Genomic DNA, 21783 nt, shown 5'->3' on the forward strand with positions numbered 1-21783 from the left:
TCTCTAATCCTTAATTCTTTATTGTCATTTAACCCTTAGGGGATTACATAATAATTTGCTTAACAATTATCTAAAATTGTGAAGATTTATATTAATTATTTATCAAGTAAATTATTTCTTAAGCTAGTGCTATATATCTTTAACTAATACTGAATTATAAGAATTATTTGAATTCCACATTTTAACATTCTTGCATCTAAAATATACTGGTTATAGTTTTTCGTACTCCTATTTAGGGTCAAATAATATTGATGTATGATTTTAATGATCAGTTACAGGATACAATGTAAAACCTACTAAAAAGAATTTGGAATTTATATTTGATTATCATTTTTCCAGAATCACTAAACAAATACGGGGAGTCAAATTTCTTAGATATATATATTGTAAATTTATAAAATGCATCTGTGTTTTTGGTGTTTTCTACCTTTCAAAAAGAAATCAATTTTGATATTTTTCTATAATTTTTTTGAAAGATAATAGTTCATGTGCTTATAAAAATACTAGAGACAATATTACCTTATATGTGTTTTTGTAAAACTTAAAATTTCTATATACATGTATCATTTCAGATATTTGTTAAAGTATATTTTAAATGAACAAATTGGAATCTTTCCTTTATCAAAATAATTTTGAAATGTACCTGACATAGTTTGTATGAGATTCTCGTCTTGCATATAAAAATTAAAGAATTAAACTAAACAAAGTTTCATAAATATTGTAATTAATAGGGCATCTAGGGTAATGTGGTAAAATCTATGTCATGATCTTTTTAAGCAAAGCAGAATCTTTTCAAAACATTATTCTATCAAAATTAATGATGGAAGTTTTTTAAAAGTTGCATCAGATTTTGTAGATTTTTTGCAGTACAGAAGCTATTAAGTTGTTTAAGTTAATTTTTCTTGGGGACATTATATTCCAAATCTACCTTATACATTTGGTGTTTTTAAAAGGTTTAACTATTTGAAGAAGAATAAAGGTTATCAGTTCAAGAAGTAGAATTGAAAAATGAAATGAAAACATATCATATGATGAGTCCAACTGGTCAACCAATAAAATTCAGATATATATATATATATATATATATATATATATATACAGTAGATAGGGTAGATAACTCTGTCCTTTTTATATAACAAGGTGATCCTCACCTGTCGATAATTTGTTTCAGGTAAATGTTGAAGTATTAGTTTCATGTAATCTCTGATAACAACAGGTATGTCATTTTATTGTTATCTCCTTTAAGTAAGCTTCTGTCTTTTTGTTTATTTTTAAAATGTTTATAAATTTTGTAAAAGACGTTTTTTTTACATAATTTTTATTGAAAAAGATATATGATATTTAAACAGAAGTTATACTCTTATTAGTATGGATCTTAATCTATTCTAGGTAGTTTTTGTTGGTTCACTGAACTGCAAAATACTATATCATTATATGAAATATATGGTAAAATATTTGTTTGACCTTAATTTTGGTAAAACTAATTTATCAGATACGTGTAATTTTATTGATTGACGACTTTCCTTGGGGACAAAAATTCATTTTTACAGAACATTTACTTTTCACACCAAACTATTCAAATGTGATTTTAATTTCTTGGTCTAATATATATTCACCAGTCAATCAGCTGTCAGAAAATTTTACTCTTACATATTTTTGTGTATAATTCTTGGTACTTGTAGGTGATCACACTTTTATCTAACTTTATAAAAAGATAATATATTTCCATATATCCCTTCATATGAAACGTGATTTAGCTTTCCTGTTTAAATAAAACCTTCAATTCATTTAAATTTAGAACACAATAGAGGTTAAGATTAAGGTTGTATTTTGTTTTAGTACATATGTTCTGTCAAGGTCCATGTGAGGTACCTGATCAGCTGATTTTGCAAATATTTCTTAATCAATAACATGGTATTCATTGTAAATAAGAAGTGCTTGACTTGCAAGATTTTTTTGGAGTCTGGGAAGTTTTTTTTACTGATCTTACAAACTGCAAGGTTCAATGAAAGATTGGACATCAAAATTGATTACTAAAAATAGTCTTTAATTGTAAAAGTATGCAGAAAAAAAAAAAACTTTTTAAATTTATTTCTGTTATTGAAGAGAATTTTTAAATGGCTTGTTCTTATAAATAATGCATTACAGACTGTAATCCTAAACTTTAAGTGATTAATCACATTAGTTTTTTATTCAGGTTCATAAGATTTTTATTGATATACATTATATACTAAGGATGCATTTTAAAAAGATCCTTCCAAATAAAAAATAGGGTAATGCATGAAACTACACCTACATTTTTGTCTCGCCTTGATGGAGTCAAAAAGCGAGACAAAGGTATGCTGTTTCCGGCAGCGGTGGCGGCAACGGCGGCTTCAACAATGTATTAGTTTGTGATTAGGTCTAGTTTATGGTGAACCACTAGTGGTAGGTCAATGATATTTGGTATGCAGTTGAATTAGCATTGTCACATCTCATAACCATGGAGAGTATTTGGCTCCCCCCCCCTGTCATGGTTTATTGACTTTGAAACTTTGCTTAGTTTTCATGTATTAGTTTGTGATTAGGTCAGTTTATGGGGAAATACTAGTGGTAGGTCAATGATATTTGGTATGCAGTTGTATAAGCATTGGCATATCTCATTTCCATGGAGATTAATTGGCCCCGCCCCTTCAGTCATGGACTATTGACTTTGAAACATTTGTTTAGTTTACCAGTTAATGTTTGTGTTTAGGTTTCTTTAAAGGGAACGACCTATGAAAAGTCAATTTTATTTGGTATGCAGTTGTATTAGCATTGGCATATCTCATTTCCATGGAGATTGTTTAGCCCTGTACCTTTAGTCATGGTTCATTGACTTTGAATATTTGCATAACTAACATGTTAAAGTATTGTTATTTTAATTTCAACATTTGTATTATCAAAAAAAATAAATAGGCGAGACATATCTCTGTGTTAACAGTTTATTGTAGAGATATTAAGGTATTTCCTTGAATCTGTAATTGAATTAGCTGAAGGGAAAAAAACCACTTAGAATTTAAATGAATATTTGATGCTATATATTGTAAACTTTCATTCTTTTAGAAAGGCATATTTGTTATGACTTAGTATAATTTGTATTGTTATTGTGAACTGACATCAGAACAGAAATTCTCTTAATTTTTTTTATACAAGTTTACAAAATTTATGTGCATTTTTCTTTTAAGTCATTATTTATTTGGTTTTGGCTTTCCCACAAAAGTATAAGTTATTTGTTTTTAAACAGAAAAAAAATGTTGCAATTATCTGATGACGCACAATATAATTTGATGCCATTAATCATTATAACATTAAATACAACTTTAGAATAATGGTCAACAGGACCCAAACAACAGGAAACATTGTTTAAAAGAAAAGGAGGAGAGCAGCTCCCTCCAATCATAATTCAGGATAAAATATAATTCTTTACCAGGTGATTATCCAGGATTTGTGGTGGGATAGGGAATTGTGCTTAAAAAAATATATTTTGACTGATGTTCACACAGATACAGGATATACATAAAACTTCTGTTATAGCATAATAGCAAGTGTGATGTGACTATAAAGTATTCATATGATAGATAGAAATAAGAAGATGTGGTATGAGTGCCAATGAGACAGCTCTCCATCCAAATCACAATGTGTAAAAATTAAACAATTATAGGTCAAAGTATGGCCTTCAACATGGCGCCTTGGTTTTACACCGAACTGCAAGCTATATTTAAGGGCACCAAAATGACTACTGTTAAACAATTCAAACAGGAAAACCAATGGTCTAATCTATATAAAAAACGAGAAACGAGAAACACCTATGAACCACATCAACAAACGACAACCACTGAACAACAGGCCCCTGACTTAGGACAGGTGCAAACAAATGCAGCGGGTTTAATATGATAGAGTTTTGTTTGAGAAAAAAAAAGATCTAATTGTTTGAAATGAAGATTTTAATAGGATGCTATCTTTGAATTATAGGATCTGACCCAGTTAACTTAATGTTAATTCCAACACTCAGTTCCTGAAAATTGTTGACAATTGTCATGAATTTCCCCTAAATATCTTAATTATCGCAAATCTAAAGTTTGCATGATTTTAACATAAAGCTACATTTATATCAGACTTTGAGACATAAAATGATACATAAAAACTTATTCCTCAGTCATATATGATGCTATGCTATGTTGGTTTGAAGATGTCTTCTTTTAGGGGGTACCAATTTTAGTGGATTGAGGAAAACTTGCATATTTGTGGATATTTGATTTCTTGGTTATCCAAAAGTCTGCATATAATCATACAGCAAATTTGTAATTCATTGAACATTTAAATTCGTGGTTTCCCTGTACCCACGAAATCCACGAAAATTGGTATCCAACGAATAATAATGAATCCACAGTAGTTGGTTTGCTACAATATTCCATATTTTCTACATTTGATTTGATTAAAAAAATTAAGTGAGAAGACCTTTGCAACATCTCTGGAAAAGCCATTCTTTAATATATATATTCCACATTTCAGTAATGTAGGTAATGTAATGTGTATATGCCCCCCCCCCCTGGGTACCTAACTTGGAAATTAAAGTATATTATTATTGTGTATCATGTTTTCTTCATATGATCCTTTCTTTATTGTATACATCCTGGTTTAAACTTCATGTTAGTGCATAAATTTTGTTGAAATTTGCACATATTTGATTTAAATGATGCATGAAAAAAATATAAGTGTGTTGAGGCAATCTGCTACAGTAATGATTTTTATACGCCCTTCAATTTTTGACGGGACGTATTATGGTATACAAATGTCCGATGTCCGTCCGTCTGTCCATCCGTCCGTCTGTCCGTCCGTCTGTCCATCCGTCTGTCCGTCCGTCTGTCCGTCTGTCTGTCCGTCTGTCTGTCCGTCTGTCTGTCCGGCGTAAACATGTCGCACCATAACTTGAGAATGACTTATCCAAATTTCATGAAACTTAACATAGTTGTTTCTTATGATGGTCAAACAATCTGTATACTTTTTGGTGAAAATAAGATTAAAACTTTTTGAGTTACAGGACTTAGTAACTAAAACAGGTGTGTGTTTTTTTTCACATGTCGCGCCATATCTCAAAAACAATTTATGATTATTGCTTAAAACTTAACACACTTCTTAGTTATATTAATCTTAAGATCTGTATACTTTTTGGTGATGATTCAAAATTTAATTTTAGAGATATTGAGTATTTTGTAAAAAAAGGGGGAGGGGTTTTTCACATGTCGCGCCGTATCTCAAAAACAGTTTATGATTATTGCTTAAAACTTTACACACTTCTTAGTTATATTAACCTGAAGATCTGTATACTTTTTGGTGATGATTCAAAATTTTATTTTTGAGTTATTGAGTATTTTGTAAAAAAAGGGGGAGGGGTTTTTCACATGTCGCGCCGTATCTCAAAAACGATTTATGATTATTGCTTAAAACTTTACACACTTCTTAGTTATATTAACCTTAAGATCTGTATACTTTTTGGTGATGATTCAAAATTTTATTTTTGAGTTATTGAGTATTTTGTAAAAAAAGGGGGAAGGGTTTTTCACATGTCGCGCCGTATCTCAAAAACGATTTATGATTATTGCTTAAAATTTTACACACTTCTTAGTTATATTAATCTAAAGATCTGTATACTTTTTGGTTTTGATTCAAAATTTTGTTTTAGAGATATTGAGTTTTTTGTAAAAAAAAAAGGGGGTTTTCGCATGTCACGCCGTTTGTCAGAAACTATTTATGCTTATTGCATAAAAATTCACACACAAGACGACGGGCGTATCATGCGCTCATGGCGCAGCTGTTTATTATTTTCTATTAAATGTTTTCATTTTAAATGTCATGGATACAGATTAACCAGTTATTGTTGAAATGAAACAAAATTAGAAATATCGGGAAGCCTTCTTATAAGCAAAGCTATATTTATTAACCTGGTATTCTATTTTATTACTACAAGGGGAAGATGTTTATAATGAACGTACAACTTGGCTACATCAGGCCGTACCCTTTTCAAGGAAGCTGAAGTAAATTACAAAATACATGCATCCTAGAAAAGGCTGTATAAGTGGTAAAACTTGTCTTGATAGATTTGTTTTGTTTTATTTGGTGGAAAAATGATGAAACTGAAAGGAAACAAACAATGTAAAATATGTCTTAGGATGGTGAACCAGGATTTTCCTACAAAATCAAGAAAACAAAATTTTTTTAATGAAAGATTCCCTTCATTACAAATTGTGTAATTAGTTTTGAACATGATTTGAGTCATAATAAAATTGACACCCTTGTTTACTTGTTAAAATGCAAAAGTACAATGTACATGATGTAACTAAGTATTCTCCAATTTCATCCAGGTTCAGAAATCTACTGGATAATTATCAGCAACACATTTGATAAACAAAAAGTTTAAATCAAATTTTTAACACTGATAGATTTAAGTCAGATTTATTTCGTCATTGACAGAGTCATCAACACAATATCATCTTAATTGTTTTCTAACTTTATCAAGTGTTTCAACTTGACAAATCTACATTATATACCAATTAGATAATATTTTAAACTCGTGCTGATGACTGTCAATGATAAACGAAAATCAGTGAATAGATTTGGAAAGAAAGTGATGCTACCAAACATTTTCTAGTAAGTTTGCATCTGTTAAAAAAAACTTAGACTTGTCAAAGAAAAATACCAAACATTAGCATGGTTCATCATATTGTAATTGAATACTAAATTACCTGCTGATATACCTCATTGTAGAAAAGACAAACTTCCATGTTGTGAAATAGAAGATGGAGGTACCATAGTGTACAGTTGTAGCCATATTTTACGTAATGGTATATTTGTTAAAAAAGAATTTTGTGTGTTAAGTGTTAAGTTTAAATAATGATGATGACAACATTGGGCCTGTTAAAAACACAGTTATTTTGAATAAATTTTTGGTGGACAAATTTGTAATCTTACTTGACACCAATGTCACCAACTATACATCTGTGTTACAAGACTTGGGTCTCATACAAGCTAATGGTACACTTGTAAATGAATAGAAAGGAAATGTCAGTTTTGCAATTGAAGAGGGAAGACTGCATTTGTTTGGCTGGTAATTTTCCATACCAATTTTGTTTAAATCAGTGGTTTTGCCAACTTTTGGTGTTTTTTTTTAATATCTTTTGATCTAGATGTTTCAAATAACTGCCAGTCATTATCAGTCATCTGCTCAGAGCATGCAGATATTCCAATTTGAAGAAAAGTTATTGATATAGAAATCAATAACTAACAAGTATTGTTTTTTTTAAATATATTTTATTTTATTTTCAGATTTCAACGTTCACAATAAGCAAGATGAATATGACAGAACACATGCATCATATGAACCATATGGGAACCACTGAGATGGATCATAGTGGCATGGGTCATAATATGGGTGGCATGGATCATAATATGGGTGGCATGGACAATAATATGGGTGGCATGGATCATAGTATGCACATGAATACTACAAAATGTGGAGAGGGGATGATGGGAATGATGGTAAGTCTGAATTTTCTACCTTGTTGTTATAGTTACATGATATAGATAAGTTTGCTTATTGTGAAAAAATATGTAATGGTTATCATGTCTTATCTCAATACTTAACCATTGAACTAGTACTGCTGTTGTTGCTAGCCAGCTGTTACTACTGAGATTGTGAGTGTGAACTCTTCTGGCAAGGTGTGTTGGACTTTTCTTATTTGACTAGGATTGCCAGTTTCCCTGCTGAAGAGCGGTGGTTCTCTCCAGGTACTCAGACTTCCTCCACCAATAAAAACTGGTCGCCTTAATATAGCTAAAAATGCTGAAAGTAGCATTAAATATGTAGGACTCTAAAGTGTGATGGTACTCTAAAGTGCGATGGTCACGCTAAAGTGCGATGGTCTACACTAAAGTACGATGTTGTCTCACGCTAAAGTGCGATGGTTGTTTGTTTGCTAAAGTACGATGGTATATCACGCTAAAGCGCAATGGACCAATAGGGTAAGGTTCGAGGGATTAAAACATTAAAGTACATGGATGTTAAAAAATAGTCTTTTATCAAAAGCTAGTATGCTAAGGTATAACATATAATTTACCTGCAGGTTTAAGTGAATGTTTCTAAATTTAGAAGACCGACCACGTAGTAATTGCTTAAAAGATCATTAGGTGTCACAAAATACTTTATTTTCTGTAAAATGAATTTTTAACAAATCGGGCGTATTAAATATTTGCTTGCCGTTCACACAGTTTATCAATAGTTGTCTGCTCTATGGTCGGGTTGTTGTCTCTTTGACACATTCCCCATTTCCATTCTCAATTTTACCTCCCTTACAGTCGTCATTGTAAATTACAAATACAAAATTTTTTCATTGTCGGAATATGAAACATTTATTTGTGTAAGCTTTTATTTTATTACGAGAGAAAGGCGATGTTCGCCGAGCTTTCTCCTTTTTCGTAACGAGTACAAATACATGTTATAATTTCCTACACTGTACAAACTATGTTTTAGCCGACAATTTATAATTTATACGCTTAAAACATGTACCTTTATTTTACCGACGTTACTTTTCAATAAAATCGACAGTATCTTAACGGGGGCCGCAAAGTAAACTGCAACGTAAACAATGATTTAAATGTATCCATTCGCTTCCAATAGAAGCAGGATACAGGATACCTATGCATATACTATTTTTTATCTATATAGTAAAATGGTTGGTTTAAAATTTGTCAATCAAATATTCTTAATTTATCTTCCGGCATGTTCATATATGGTTTGTATAAACGACTGTTAACGTCATTATCCAACTACGTTTCTTACGTTTATACTTTCGCGGACCATCGGACTTTAGCGTATGAAGGCATCGCACTTTAGCGCATACCATCGCACTTTAGCATGACCATCATACTTTAGCGTCCCCATCGCACTTTAGAGTCCTACAAATATAAAAAATCTATCAATTTTTGAACTGTTGTGTATATATTTAGTTGTAAACTCCTTACCAAATATAACCTATGTGATGTAATTATGTCTTAATATTTAATGCCGGTTGTATTATTTTATTAAAAGACAAGATCTTACAAATTAGAGAGTTCTTGTGGACCTAAAATTTTGCATGATCATTGATGGACTGTTGCTTGCTTATTGTCCATTGGCAAGTATTTCATGCATATTCAGGTGAAGATAGTAACTCCTTGTACTTTTCTTTACCTAAAAGTAACTCCTCTTACCATTTCTTGAGTTTCTGATTTTGATGTTTTATTTTCAATGAAAATGATAAGGCCTTTGAGAAGATACAATGAATATTTGCTATTTTATATGACAGACATGCTTAAACTGAAGGGGATGGTCATTGGTTTTGATAATACTTGTTCTTAAAGTTATGTTTAGAAAAAGGTATCAAAGTACATGATGATATACAATGTACATGTAGTATAGATGTCGTTAAATTCCAGTGATCTAGTATTGTATGACTTGTGTCTATGCTTATTTACTTAAACATACATAATAATTTATTGATGTAATATGTAAACAGGAGATAAAAAGAAAGTTAAAGAATGGTGTAGACATAAAGGGTAGAAATAAAATCTAGGTCGTTGTTGTTGAGCTATAATTAAAGTTGACTTTGACCTGAAAAGTTATGGGTCATGCCACAATGTGGTGAATAAATATGGGAAAAAATGTTTAATTTGTTAACCTAAAATTTAAAAAGTGTATTACTGATTTTTGTACATCAGGAACTTTTGTTATAGATATTAAAATGTTTAAATTATACTATCAAAAGATATACTTCAAATTGTAGCAAAGAGTATGGAGCCCTTTTATCATGACTATTTGAAAAGTAACAATTGTTACATGGGGTCCATAAATTATTTAATTTACCTTTATACATGTTTTTGAATTGTATTTATACGACCGCAAAAAAAACTTTTGCGTCGTATATTGGTATGATGTCGACGTCGTCAGCGTCGTCTGAAGACACATTTGGTTTCCAGACAATAACTTTAGTTTAAGTGAATGGGTCTCTAATAAATTTTACCAGAAGATTCAATACCACAAAAGGAAGGTTGGGATTGGTTTTGGGGGTTATGGTACCAACAGTTTAGGAATTAGGGGTCAAAAACAAGCATTTTTGTAGTTTCCGAACAATAACTCATGTTTAAGTTTATAGATCTGTCTGAAATTGTACCTCAAGGTTCCATTACATAAAGGGAAGGCAGGGATTGAGTTTTGGGGTAATTGCCCCAATCATTCAGGAATAAGGGGCAAAAAAAACGCCAAAAACAAGCATTTTTCTAGTTTCCAGACAATAACTTGTGTTTAAGTGTATGGATCTTTCTAAAAATAAACTACAAGTTTCCATACCTCAAAGGGAAGGCTGTGATGGAGTTTTAGGGTAATTATTATTGCGCAATAGCAAGAAATCTTCAATTGCACAGTATTGCGCAATAGCACAATATTGCACAATAGCAAAAATCTACAATTGCACAGTATTGCGCAGTAGCACAATATTGCACAATATCACAGTATTGCCCAATATCACAGTATTGCACAATAGCAAGAAATCTTCAATTAAAAATTAATACAAATATTTTAACCCATTTCAAATTGTTAAGATCTTTCACCACATTTTTTTGTGTGTCAGAAACCTATATTATGTCAAAAATTTGATCACAATCCAAATTCAGACAGTATCAAGCTTGAATATTGTGTCCAAACTTGCACCAACTGTTCATGGTTCGACCTCTGCCGTCGTATCAGGCTGCGCTCAGCGAAGCATTTTATTGTAGTTTAATTTTGGCAGATTTAAGTATTTCAATATGCAATATAGAAGTTTAAAACAATAAGGCACAGAACATGTAAATGTCAAAGTTAGCTGAAACTAAATGTTCTTAGTTTCAAATACATTAGTCTGCCAACTGTGTAGGGAAGTGAAAGGTCCACTAGTCAGCAGTTCATAAAGGTTTAGAAACAGAATCTGATGTGATGTCGAACTTAATCAAAAAATTTCTGGACCCTAACAAGGGAGACAATTCAACCTCCTTTTATTATATTCTAAATGAAGAACAGTTACAGGATAAGAAATGAGATGCAGTATGATTGCCAATGAGACAACTATCCATACAAGTTTACTTTATAATGTACTTGATTATGCTTCCTTGAAATAAAAATATTCTGCTAGAATAAGATCTACAAAAGTTAGAGAAATTTTAACAATGTCGCATTTATATGTAATGTGTAGAATGTGAGCTGAATTTAAATACCGTTAATCAAATGATAACAATAATAGTAAAATTTGAACTGAATATAATAAAATTGGTAATAGGTATTATGGTAAATCATTAGATTTGAATCTTGCTTTTGTAACACAGACGACTGATACATGTATATACATAAAATAACATTCTCTTGTTGTAAAGTTTTAATGCATGGGAAAGTATTACCCTGTCATGTTCAGTTTGTTACAGTTTAAGTTCAGTTCATATCCAAAACTCTTTAAAAATAGATGAAGTCATATTAAAAGTGTCCTTGTCAGGAAGTTTATGAACTTTAAGGTTTCCTAGTAAGGTGTATGTTTTCAGATTAAAGTCATTGATGATGGTATATCATCCTTTAGTTGTAAAGTCACTTAAGAACTTGTTTATAGATCACCACCCCACTTAAGTATATTGTTTGATTCTGTGTTTGTTCATGTGTATTTGGGTCTGTATACTGTAATGTGCCATACAAGTGGAGAAAATGTCAAAATATTAACAAATTGTCATGTAAATTTATATTTTATTGAAGTGTTTTGGATATATTGAATGTCAGTTGCATGAGAACCTTAATTCCTTGTTTGATAATAGCAATTTAAGAATTAAATCCCTTGGTTTTTTTATGTTACAAATTTTTAAACACCAAAAATTTCATGTACCTTTCATAGAGTTCTGGGATTGTTCAGAATTATTAAACCAACACAAAAGTTTAAGTGCTAGTATGAAAATTTCAATTCCAAATTTTCTCAAAGGAAAATATTTCTGCTGCTATATAGAAATAAAGAGATGTGGTATGATTGCCAATGAGACAACTCTTCACAAAAAGACCAAAGGAAAAGGATGTTAACAACTGTAGGTAACTGTTCTAATTGTATAGTTAGCTACAAAAGGACCTCGATAACAAAATGTCAAATAATACAACATATTTTTGTTAACAAAGATAATATTCATGAAAAAGTAACATCAAAACATTCAATTCAATCACAATATTCGCATTTTCTGTTTTATTTTTTTTTTATTTTTTAGTCCCCCTTCCTTTTAAAAATGCATCAGCCAAAATAGTGGGTCATACTTTGGAATTGTGGGTTAACAGGCCAAACTTGAATTAGTCAGGAATCACTTAAGTTAATAGGTTATCTATCACATACAATTAAGGCACTTTGAACTATTGATTTTGCTTTAGTGGCCTTCTGTTTTTATCCGTAAATAGGATTGGAGGTGTTTTCATTGCAGTCTATAATATAAATAAGAAGATGTGGTATGAGTGCCAATGAGACATATAAGCATATTTTGTTTCATTCTCTCAGTATGAAAGCTAAATTGAGGTAGTTCAAACTTTATAATCATCTATAATTACTTCCCAACAGGTTGAAAAAAAAAGCAAGTTTGAATAATTCTTTATTCCCTTAACATTTTCTAAATGTCAAATTAACTAAAAAGACAAGCCATGATAATCTACTGTATGTATAAAACAATTAAAGAACCTTTGGAATGATGAAATACCTTTTCTGTTTAAGTAACAAAATTAATTGAATGTTTCAGTGACATTTTAAAATATTTAAGATTGTACAATGAAATAGATGTTAGAATTATGTGTGTATATAAGTAGTAATTTGTCTGTAGGCTATTACCCACATAGTAAACATCCTCTCGTCACTTTTAAGATAATCCCATTCAAAGTGAAGTCGACAATCCAGATTAACTCAACAAATAAAATTGTATCTAATGTTAAGCAAATAAGCTTTGAAGGATGAAAATTCAGATAAACAAGTACATTTATAGATTAAAGTTTGTCTAGATCCAAATTAGGGTAGAGTTCCAAAAGTTGTCCGGAATACCATTAGAAGACATAAGAATTATTAGAGATTATTTATTTAAATTCTAATCCAATATGCCACTGGACGTTAAGTAAACAGGAATTAGTATATAAATCAAATCAAATACAAATGTTGGAATAAATTAATTACGATTTAATTATCTCTATTTCCCCAAATAAATATCCAATCAGGAAGGGTTGTATGTTTATTTTGATAACTGAAAGTTTGCCTTTAAAAGGAATTTTTCTTTTTCAAAATTGCCATGATTGTATCTCCAAAGAAAATAGATTTTCAGTTATGGAAGTACTTGTCATTTCCTCATGAAATATTTGTAGATCAGGATATTGTAATACATGTGATGTCAGTATGTCAGTATGTCAGTATACCGTGAAGGCACAATAAGGGTTATCACTTACATTTTATTGACACCTAACTAAGAATATTTCCCTGTCTCAGAAGACCAAGAACCCAGTCAAGATGCTTCAGTTTGCATTTAATACCTGTGTTTACCCATAACTTGGCCATAAGACGTCAACCCAATGACACTGCTAAACCAAAAGACATCAAGAGGTCACCACAACCTATTTTTTGGCAACATTTGAATTTTAGCTAGAGATATTAAACAAATTATTAGGTATTGAAATTAATAAAACATTCCTGCCAACTATTCCAAATCACCGTGGAGATTTTTAGCACTAGAGGACCTAATGAATTGGTAATTCATGTCAAATGTGTTTCTTATCTAATATAATATGGTTTTGAATGAGTATATATGTGCTTATATCTGTTTTGATGTATTCAGTATGTGTAATGGTAGATTTGTAGAGTAAGGTCAGCACCACAGAAATAAGGGAAGTTGGCAGCTCTGATAAAAACTTGGTTGAAACAGGATTCATCAGATACTCAATTAATTTAAATACATTAATATGAGTTACAACATGCAACTCCCTTATCAATTTTGGTTTCATACATGTACCTTGGCTTTCTGTGATAATGCAAAGAAATTTGGTTAACATATTTATGCTTTCGGTTGTAATTTTCATTTAAAGAAAACAATGTCTTAAATCGAGTTATGGTTCATTCTAAAATCTTGTTTCAGCTTCTGATATATACAGTTTTGGCATTTCAGTGCATACTCTAAAAATTTTTTCTAAAACTTTTTGACCTGAAGTGAGTAGGTACGAAATAATATATTATCATTAAATTGTGCAAGTAATGTAATATTATGGTCTGATTTTATTCTGTTTTTACATTGTAATGCAATAAATGGTTTCCTATCCATTAATCGTGAATATATACATAATGAAAGAAGTGCATATATACTTTAGGTTGTTGACATACTTTTGTGTACTATTTTAATTGGAATGTTAATTATTCCAACCGTTTTATGTTACCTAGGAGGTATTTTTTAAAGTGTAATGCACATTTTATACTTTTAAGTATTTTTTATGCGGTCAGTATTTAACATATTAAGAAATGTAATTTGTTACAATTACCTATAATCATTCCAAATAATCTCTTCTAATTACTAGCATAACTAGCCTAATTTTTCCCTCATCAAAACCTTGGATGAGGTTGATTATAAACAAATCTGAAATTTGGGACCATTGTTGGGTAGGGAACTTGAAAATAATATATCACTTAATATTACTTCTTATTGCTTAAATAGGGCCTCATTTCTCAAAATTTCTATGCCAGCAAGTCACTTAAAGCTTTTCACCTTTAGGGGGTCATGGTGATGGGATATGTAAGCTTTCTCACTACAGGTTCTTTCATCATATAAGGTTCATGCTTTCCAAGCTGAAGGCTTCCTTGTGAATTTTAAAATTTGGTAATGAAGTTGAATGTTATGTATAACATGAAATTTTTCTTCAGAAATAAAAACCATTTACTGTGGATTCATTAATATTCGTTGGATACCAATTTTCGTGGGTTTCGTTGGTACAGGTGAACCACGAATTCAAATGTTCAACGAATTACAAATTTTCTATAGGATTTGTATGCAGAGATTGGCTAAACCACGAAATCAGATATCCACGCAAATGCAAGTTTTTCGCAATCCACGAAAATTGATACCCACGAAAATAAATGAATCCACAGTACTTTTAAATATAGAACCTTCCTGCACTAATTGAAGTAAAATAAACCTAGACCACTAAGACCACTCAGCTACTGAGGCCCCTAAAAAGTTAAACAAAAATTATCTTTAAATCTTGAAAACTTCATTATTAATCTCATTTGTTTTGTTTTTTAATTTTTTAGTATATATATAATCAAGCTTTCAATAATGTTCTGGTAACTTATCTTTCTTGATAGACAAATGATATTTACTGGTTAAAAAAGATGATATTTTGCCTCATGTCCTTGACTTTGCTAATATGTGTCAAAAAATAATCGTGATGTTTCATATATAAATACTGGTAATGTGTACTAGTTATACGATATTGACTGTCTTTTGTGTGATAACATGCACTATTTACCCAACCCAAAAATATAAAAATGACACACATTATTTGATCCTGCATTTTTCGTTGGATTTCTAAATAATTTAACCCATTGAAATGACTCTATTAGTATGTGATTTTACGCTCTATATACTGAACAATTAAAAACAATGACACACATTATTTAATCCTATAACAATTCATTTTCTTTGGATTTCTTAATAATTATACAGATTTGAGAAGGCTCTGAGTATTTCAGTGATCAGAGGGTCTTTAAGGATGATGAGTATATTCAAGTTTGATTTTAATCATTATAATGGCTAAATCTTTTCTGATGTGGCCATGCAGCTGTAGTCATGGTCAGTGGCGGATCCAGAACTTTTCATAAGGGGGGGGGGCCCGCTCCAGTCATGCTTCAGTGATTCCCTATATAATCAACCAAAATTTTCCCATGAAAGGGGGGGACCCAGGCCCCCCAGGCCCCCCCCCCCCCCCTGGATCCACCTCTGATGGTTCATAGACTATGAATGTTTTGCATAGTTTACACTATTTTGATTTCAAACATTTGTAATTTACTATCATAATTACACACAGGCGAGAAGAATGCTAGTCAATTTATTCCAATTCAGAATCGTTCAATGCCAATTCGTCCTTACAATTTGGTCAATTTGCTTCAACTGATTTTGTTCAGGAATACTTGGACTTAGCAATTTGTTCCAAGTTCAAATCATCCAATTAACTTGGTCAACCTGTCCCTACTTTTTAGTCCCCTACCAACAAAGTCTAATGGGACTTTAGGTTTGCACTCCGTCTGTCTGTCCATCTGTCAGTCTGGCAAATGAGTTTTCCACACATTTTTTGTGTGATTGAAGATATTGATTTCATATTTGCAATTGGTATATAGTTTTATCATGACCAGTTGCAGATCCAAGTTTGAATTTTGTTCCCGTCTGATGATTTTGTGAAGAGTAATGGTCCTAGGACTTAGTTTTTTACAGTTAACATTTGGGATTTAATTTTTTAAACCTTCATGGATTGTTATAAAACTTGGACAGGAGCTAATCTTCAAGACCGAGACCAAGAAAAGTTTTAATTTTTTAAAGTTCTGTATTTTACTGATAAATCGACTCACTTTTTAAGTCAACATTACACTTTAATTATATGCAGGTTTCATCTGACCTTGACCTTTATTTTATGGTTCATTGAACAATTTTTAGTTTTTTGTTTGGTCTATTTGTCTGGAAAATGAACCCCAAAAAATCCTAGCCTTGTGGTCATAAAGATTTCGAGCACAATTATTGTACTCAGACTCAGAAATCAACCAATCAAAATACTGGATTTGATGTTTTGTGCACAAATTTTGTACTTCGAGTAGAGTGAAGTATGACCAAGAAACCTGGTTTTGAAATTTATTTGTCACTGGTTTTAAAGTTGCTGACTTATAGAAAAAATGTTTTTGAATTCCACACCTCCAAGCTCAAACTGTAAATTCTTTTGTTATATTTCTTTTTTTAAAGTATATATTTTCGTTTTATCAATAAACCGAGTAAAATTTTATATTGTAAAACACGCACAACCAGTGTTAGTGAGTAGTAACATTGCACCTTCAAAAACATTGTACACTTGTTATAATTTCAATTTTTATTTAGAAGCATTTACGATCCAAGCTTCAGCCCAAGCTGTCTACAGGTTTATTCTTCTGATTAACACATAAAAGACTTTTAGATCCATTTTGTTAAGCAATTATAATAATATAATGATTTCTTTGAAAGTATAATTAGCTAGTAGTCTTTGATATTTAAAAAAAAACAAAAGACAAATTGTCACGAAATTGATAAATAAAAACTAACACCAAACAAATTAAAAAATATGTTATAATTTAACAATGGCTTGCAGCTTTTTTTTATGTGGATATGGTTGAACAGCAAAAAGTAAAGATTGAACTAATTGACTATGTAATTTTGAACGAATTTAAGTTCGTACAATTAGAGTTGTAACAAATCATACAGATACCAGGCGAGACATATCTCTGTCAACTGTTAGTGGTTTGTGCTGCTTTCTGTTGTGTCCAATATTTTGGTAAATTTGATATTTACAAAGGTGTACTTGTTAATCAATTCAAAGTATTGGGCAAGCCTGACTTTATATTTTTGTCTCATCTGTGATGAAAGTCACAGTATGCGAGACATAGGGATTACTATCCAATTGTGGTATAAACTATTTATATATAGCTTTATATCTCAGAAGGAAGAAGACCTGGATGCTTCATCCCTTGTATGTAGATACCTTATGTTACAAAGTGTCAGTCTGTCATATGTCCATTGTGTTTGACCTCATTTTCATGGTTCAGTAACTGCTTGAACATTTTATTTTGTTTTTTATTTGTCATTTGAATTTCTCACTTATTTTGAGTGATAGGATAACTATATTTGGTATATGGGTTCCTTGCAACATCCTTATGTCGGTCAGACAGAGTTCATCTGACCTTGATGGTTGACCTCATTATATGGGTCAGTGATAAAGGTTAAAGTTACATGATTAAGTCTGCTCTCAGATACTATATGCAGTAGGTCAACTATATTTGGTGTATGAAATAATTGTATGTGGTACATGTCAGTCTGGCAGGTGTCACATGACCTTGATCTCTTTTTCATGGTTCATTGGTCAATATAAAGTTTTTTTGTGTTGTGGTCTGTTTTTCAAGTACTATAAGCAGTAGGTCAACTATATTTGGTGTGTGGAATAATTGTAAGGTGTACATGTATGTCTGGTAGGATTTATGTGACCTTGACCTCATTGTCATGGATCTTTAAAAATGTTGAATGTATGTGATACTTGCAGTAAAACCTTATTTTTAAGACTTTCAACATAAAATCAATGTTTAGTAAAACAGGCGTGACATTTCAGCTTGTGCACTCTTGTTTTGATTAGAAGTGGGATTTTTTTTTAGATCTTTTTATATGTGGAGCAATCTTTTTTGTTAGTCATGTTAGTTGGAGCAATCAAAACTTTCACAATTACTTACAAAAATTTTGCACAGGATGAACTGGTATCTTGTACATGTTTTAAACCCTGTATAAGTATATGTTATAAGTGAAGAACATTGAATATCTCCCTTGCTTACTTACAAGTATTTTATAAAAGAAAACATGTAAACTTCAGCCAGGTAACAAGATGTTAAGTTTTATGGTAACAACTTCATACATGGTTGTCAATCACGATAACACAAAATCTGCTTATTTTACATTTTGCTTATGTTTAAAAATGTTCTGTTCAAAGAGAGGAGGGGAAATGTATATGTCTTTTGTACATTTAAGTGTCTTGAATCATTTGACACTCCTCATAGAACATTGTTGTTATCCATATCAGATCAAACGCTCCCTTGTTTAGTCAGGTTAGAGATGGATAACATCATCGTCATGATGGTACCATAATAGATATTCTGAACAATAATATAAAATGACCAAGATACTATACACATAGTATGAAATTAATGTTATCACTTTTTTGCTTTATATACCTCTATCATAATATCCTCTTGGTTATGATATTTATATACAAGAGATCTATAGATACATTTTCAAAATTGGGGCCACCCTTAAAAAATTCTTTGTTTGATGTGATGTTGCCTACCCATTCCTTGTAGGGCTGGGTACAGGGATTTTTTTTTTTGGCCAACAACAAAAGTTACATGTTTTAACAAGAAAACAATGTTAGAACATGAAAAAGACTTTAAAAAAAAGATGTTTTGAGAAGGCTGCTTTTTAGTGGGTAGGTACGCAACATCAACCAATTCTAATTTTATTTTTGGCCTGAAAAATTTGAATTTTCAAATATCAAGAATGTCACTGAGCTTGGATAAAGATGTTTCTTCATGATAAATGCATACAGAAAAAATTTTCATCTTTTCTGTTTGATAGTAAAATTCTGTAATATAAGCCAAATATCAATTTATCATACATATTACATGAAATGCATTATTTATTGATGTATGGTGTTCAAATTACATTATTTGATGTCTCAAAAAACAAGTTTATCCACACCACATGTCCATGACTGTCTGTCCTTGTTCATGAACCTTTTGAGTGATTACTTTTAATTATATATCTTTTAAATGTTTTATCATCTATCATCTTGTTTTATAATGATAGCAGATCTTTGAATGTCTCTGTTAAATTTATTTTCTAGACTTGGGACGATTAAACTAGAATTTGACTTATTGTATGGATTGATGTCTAAAGTTTAAATCCTTGATGTTGACCACTAGATGATATTTTGTATCATTGAGTTGCTGTCTAATTTCATATACCTCTCATCTATTATTCAAATTTTTATATTAATCATGCAGTTTTTAAATTGTCAGTAGCATTAATTTATCTTCGTAATTTCTTCAGGTTTCACATGAAATAAAGGCACACATTCATTTTTGAATTAACAATTATATGGTAATTGCACAAATATTTCTTAAATTGTCATGAGTAGAAAATTGCAGTTCACAGTTTCAGCATGCAATTGATAATATCTATGAGGGGCAATATTCATCAAATTACAAGCTGTGATACTTTTATTGTATTGATCATGCTATAAAATAAAATTAATTGTATTATTTGTATTATTGACTAAGAATGTACCATTAAAATCTATAAAATAAAACACACACATATTTATAATTATAGCTTGTAGGATTATATAGGGGCTATGGTGGGTGAGTGGTATAAGTAGTCCTACTACTGTATCACTAGCCTGTCAACACTGAGGTCACATAAGTTCAAGTCCTGTACATGGCAGGTGCTTCGACTTCAATTATGATTGACAAGGATTGCCAGTTTTCTTACTGAAGGTCTGTGGTTCTCTCATGGTACTATGGCTTCCTTCACCTTTAAAAACTGGCTGCCATGAAATAGCCAACAGTGCTCAAAGTGGCGTTAATCACTAACCAATCAATCAATTTAGGAAAATACAGTTACTGATTTGTTGTTCAGTCTGCTAATTACTGATGTTATACTGTTTTGTTGATTTATTTTCAGATGTATTTCCACACAGGGACGTGTGAACATGTTCTGTTCAAAGAGGCTCTAGTATCTACAGCAGGAGGTGAGATTGAGAAGAGATTTTTCTAAATATATTCATAATAGCAAAAACATGTGAAAATTGCCAATGGACATTAAGCAAAAACCAACCAATCAATCAATCAGTAGCAAAAACGCCATGGACTCTTGCTTTAGACTGCTCTGTTTGAAAATGAGAAATATGTACAGCATTGTTGTGTTGTACTGTTTAAATTAGATTTTCAAGATATGTGATTGTCAACACATCTATCAATCTTGAATTTTCCCCTGCTTTTCCCCAAAGCCTTAAAGTCGTGAACTTGTTTATGGGATAAAATGGAATTTCAGTGTTATCAATTCTTTCTTAAATGTCAAAAAGGTTGAGATATTGAACTGATTTTTGGTACCTACATGATCTTAAATCATGTTATTTGAAGTTTCAGATCATGTTTAAGTTTAATTAGGGTTGGATTATAGAGTTAAGCCCATTAATCATAGAAAATATGAGGGACTGTCACTCAATATTTTGATATAATTCATTTTGCAATGTAGTTGAATACAAGTGCTCACCAGTTATTGTATTGTTATGACCTGTTAGTATTGTTTTATTCTCCATGCTTTGTTTTATAAACACCCTCAGAGTGTTTTTCTGTATCAGAAACCCTATCAACTCCAGAAATATTTATGAATTATTTTCTTGTTTCATTCCTGATCAAAAATTGAAATGACTGGTACCCTCTCTGTGTCCTCATCCTTTGTTTACCAATATACGTTGTAGACAGGTGTTGGAAAATAAAGATTAGTTGATGTTTACAATATAATCTAGAATAAATGCAATACATACTTTATTTTCTATTAGACATAATTGCTAAACAATGATTTTGGTTTCGACTTTGTTTTCAGCATTTTCAATTATCACATAGAAATAAAGAATTTAATTGGAGATGAATTTGAAAAATAAATCATCAGAAAATTGTTTGCTAATAGACAAATTATTCCTATTGAGAACTGCCAGTACATGTACTAAAATACATGTTTAATTCTAATATTTACAGGATTGATTGCCAATTAGAGGTTTATGATGTCTGTGACTGCAGAATTCATCCCACTCACATGTAGTAATAGCTAAGGCTATCATATTGCTGCCTTTTAATTTCCCAACGAATCAGCAAAAACATATTC

At 31.0% G+C, this 21783-nt stretch overlaps 1 protein-coding gene across 1 annotated transcript in view; it reads left to right on the top strand.

Annotated features, from left to right (window-relative positions):
- The first annotated feature begins 1144 nt into the window (after positions 1–1144).
- The window catches only part of LOC127729256 (high affinity copper uptake protein 1-like), a 29593-nt gene continuing 8954 nt past the window's right edge, over positions 1145–21783 (top strand). Inside the window, exons 1-3 of the mRNA XM_052236995.1 lie at positions 1145–1171; positions 7345–7557; positions 20581–20647. Coding sequence (XP_052092955.1) covers positions 7369–7557; positions 20581–20647 — 256 coding nt within the window. The 5' untranslated portion in view covers positions 1145–1171; positions 7345–7368. The remainder of the gene's footprint in view (positions 1172–7344; positions 7558–20580; positions 20648–21783) is intronic.

This window comes from Mytilus californianus, unplaced genomic scaffold (assembly GCF_021869535.1).
Source record: "Mytilus californianus isolate M0D057914Y unplaced genomic scaffold, xbMytCali1.0.p SCAF_2, whole genome shotgun sequence".
Classification (NCBI taxonomy): Eukaryota; Metazoa; Mollusca; class Bivalvia; order Mytilida; family Mytilidae; genus Mytilus; species Mytilus californianus.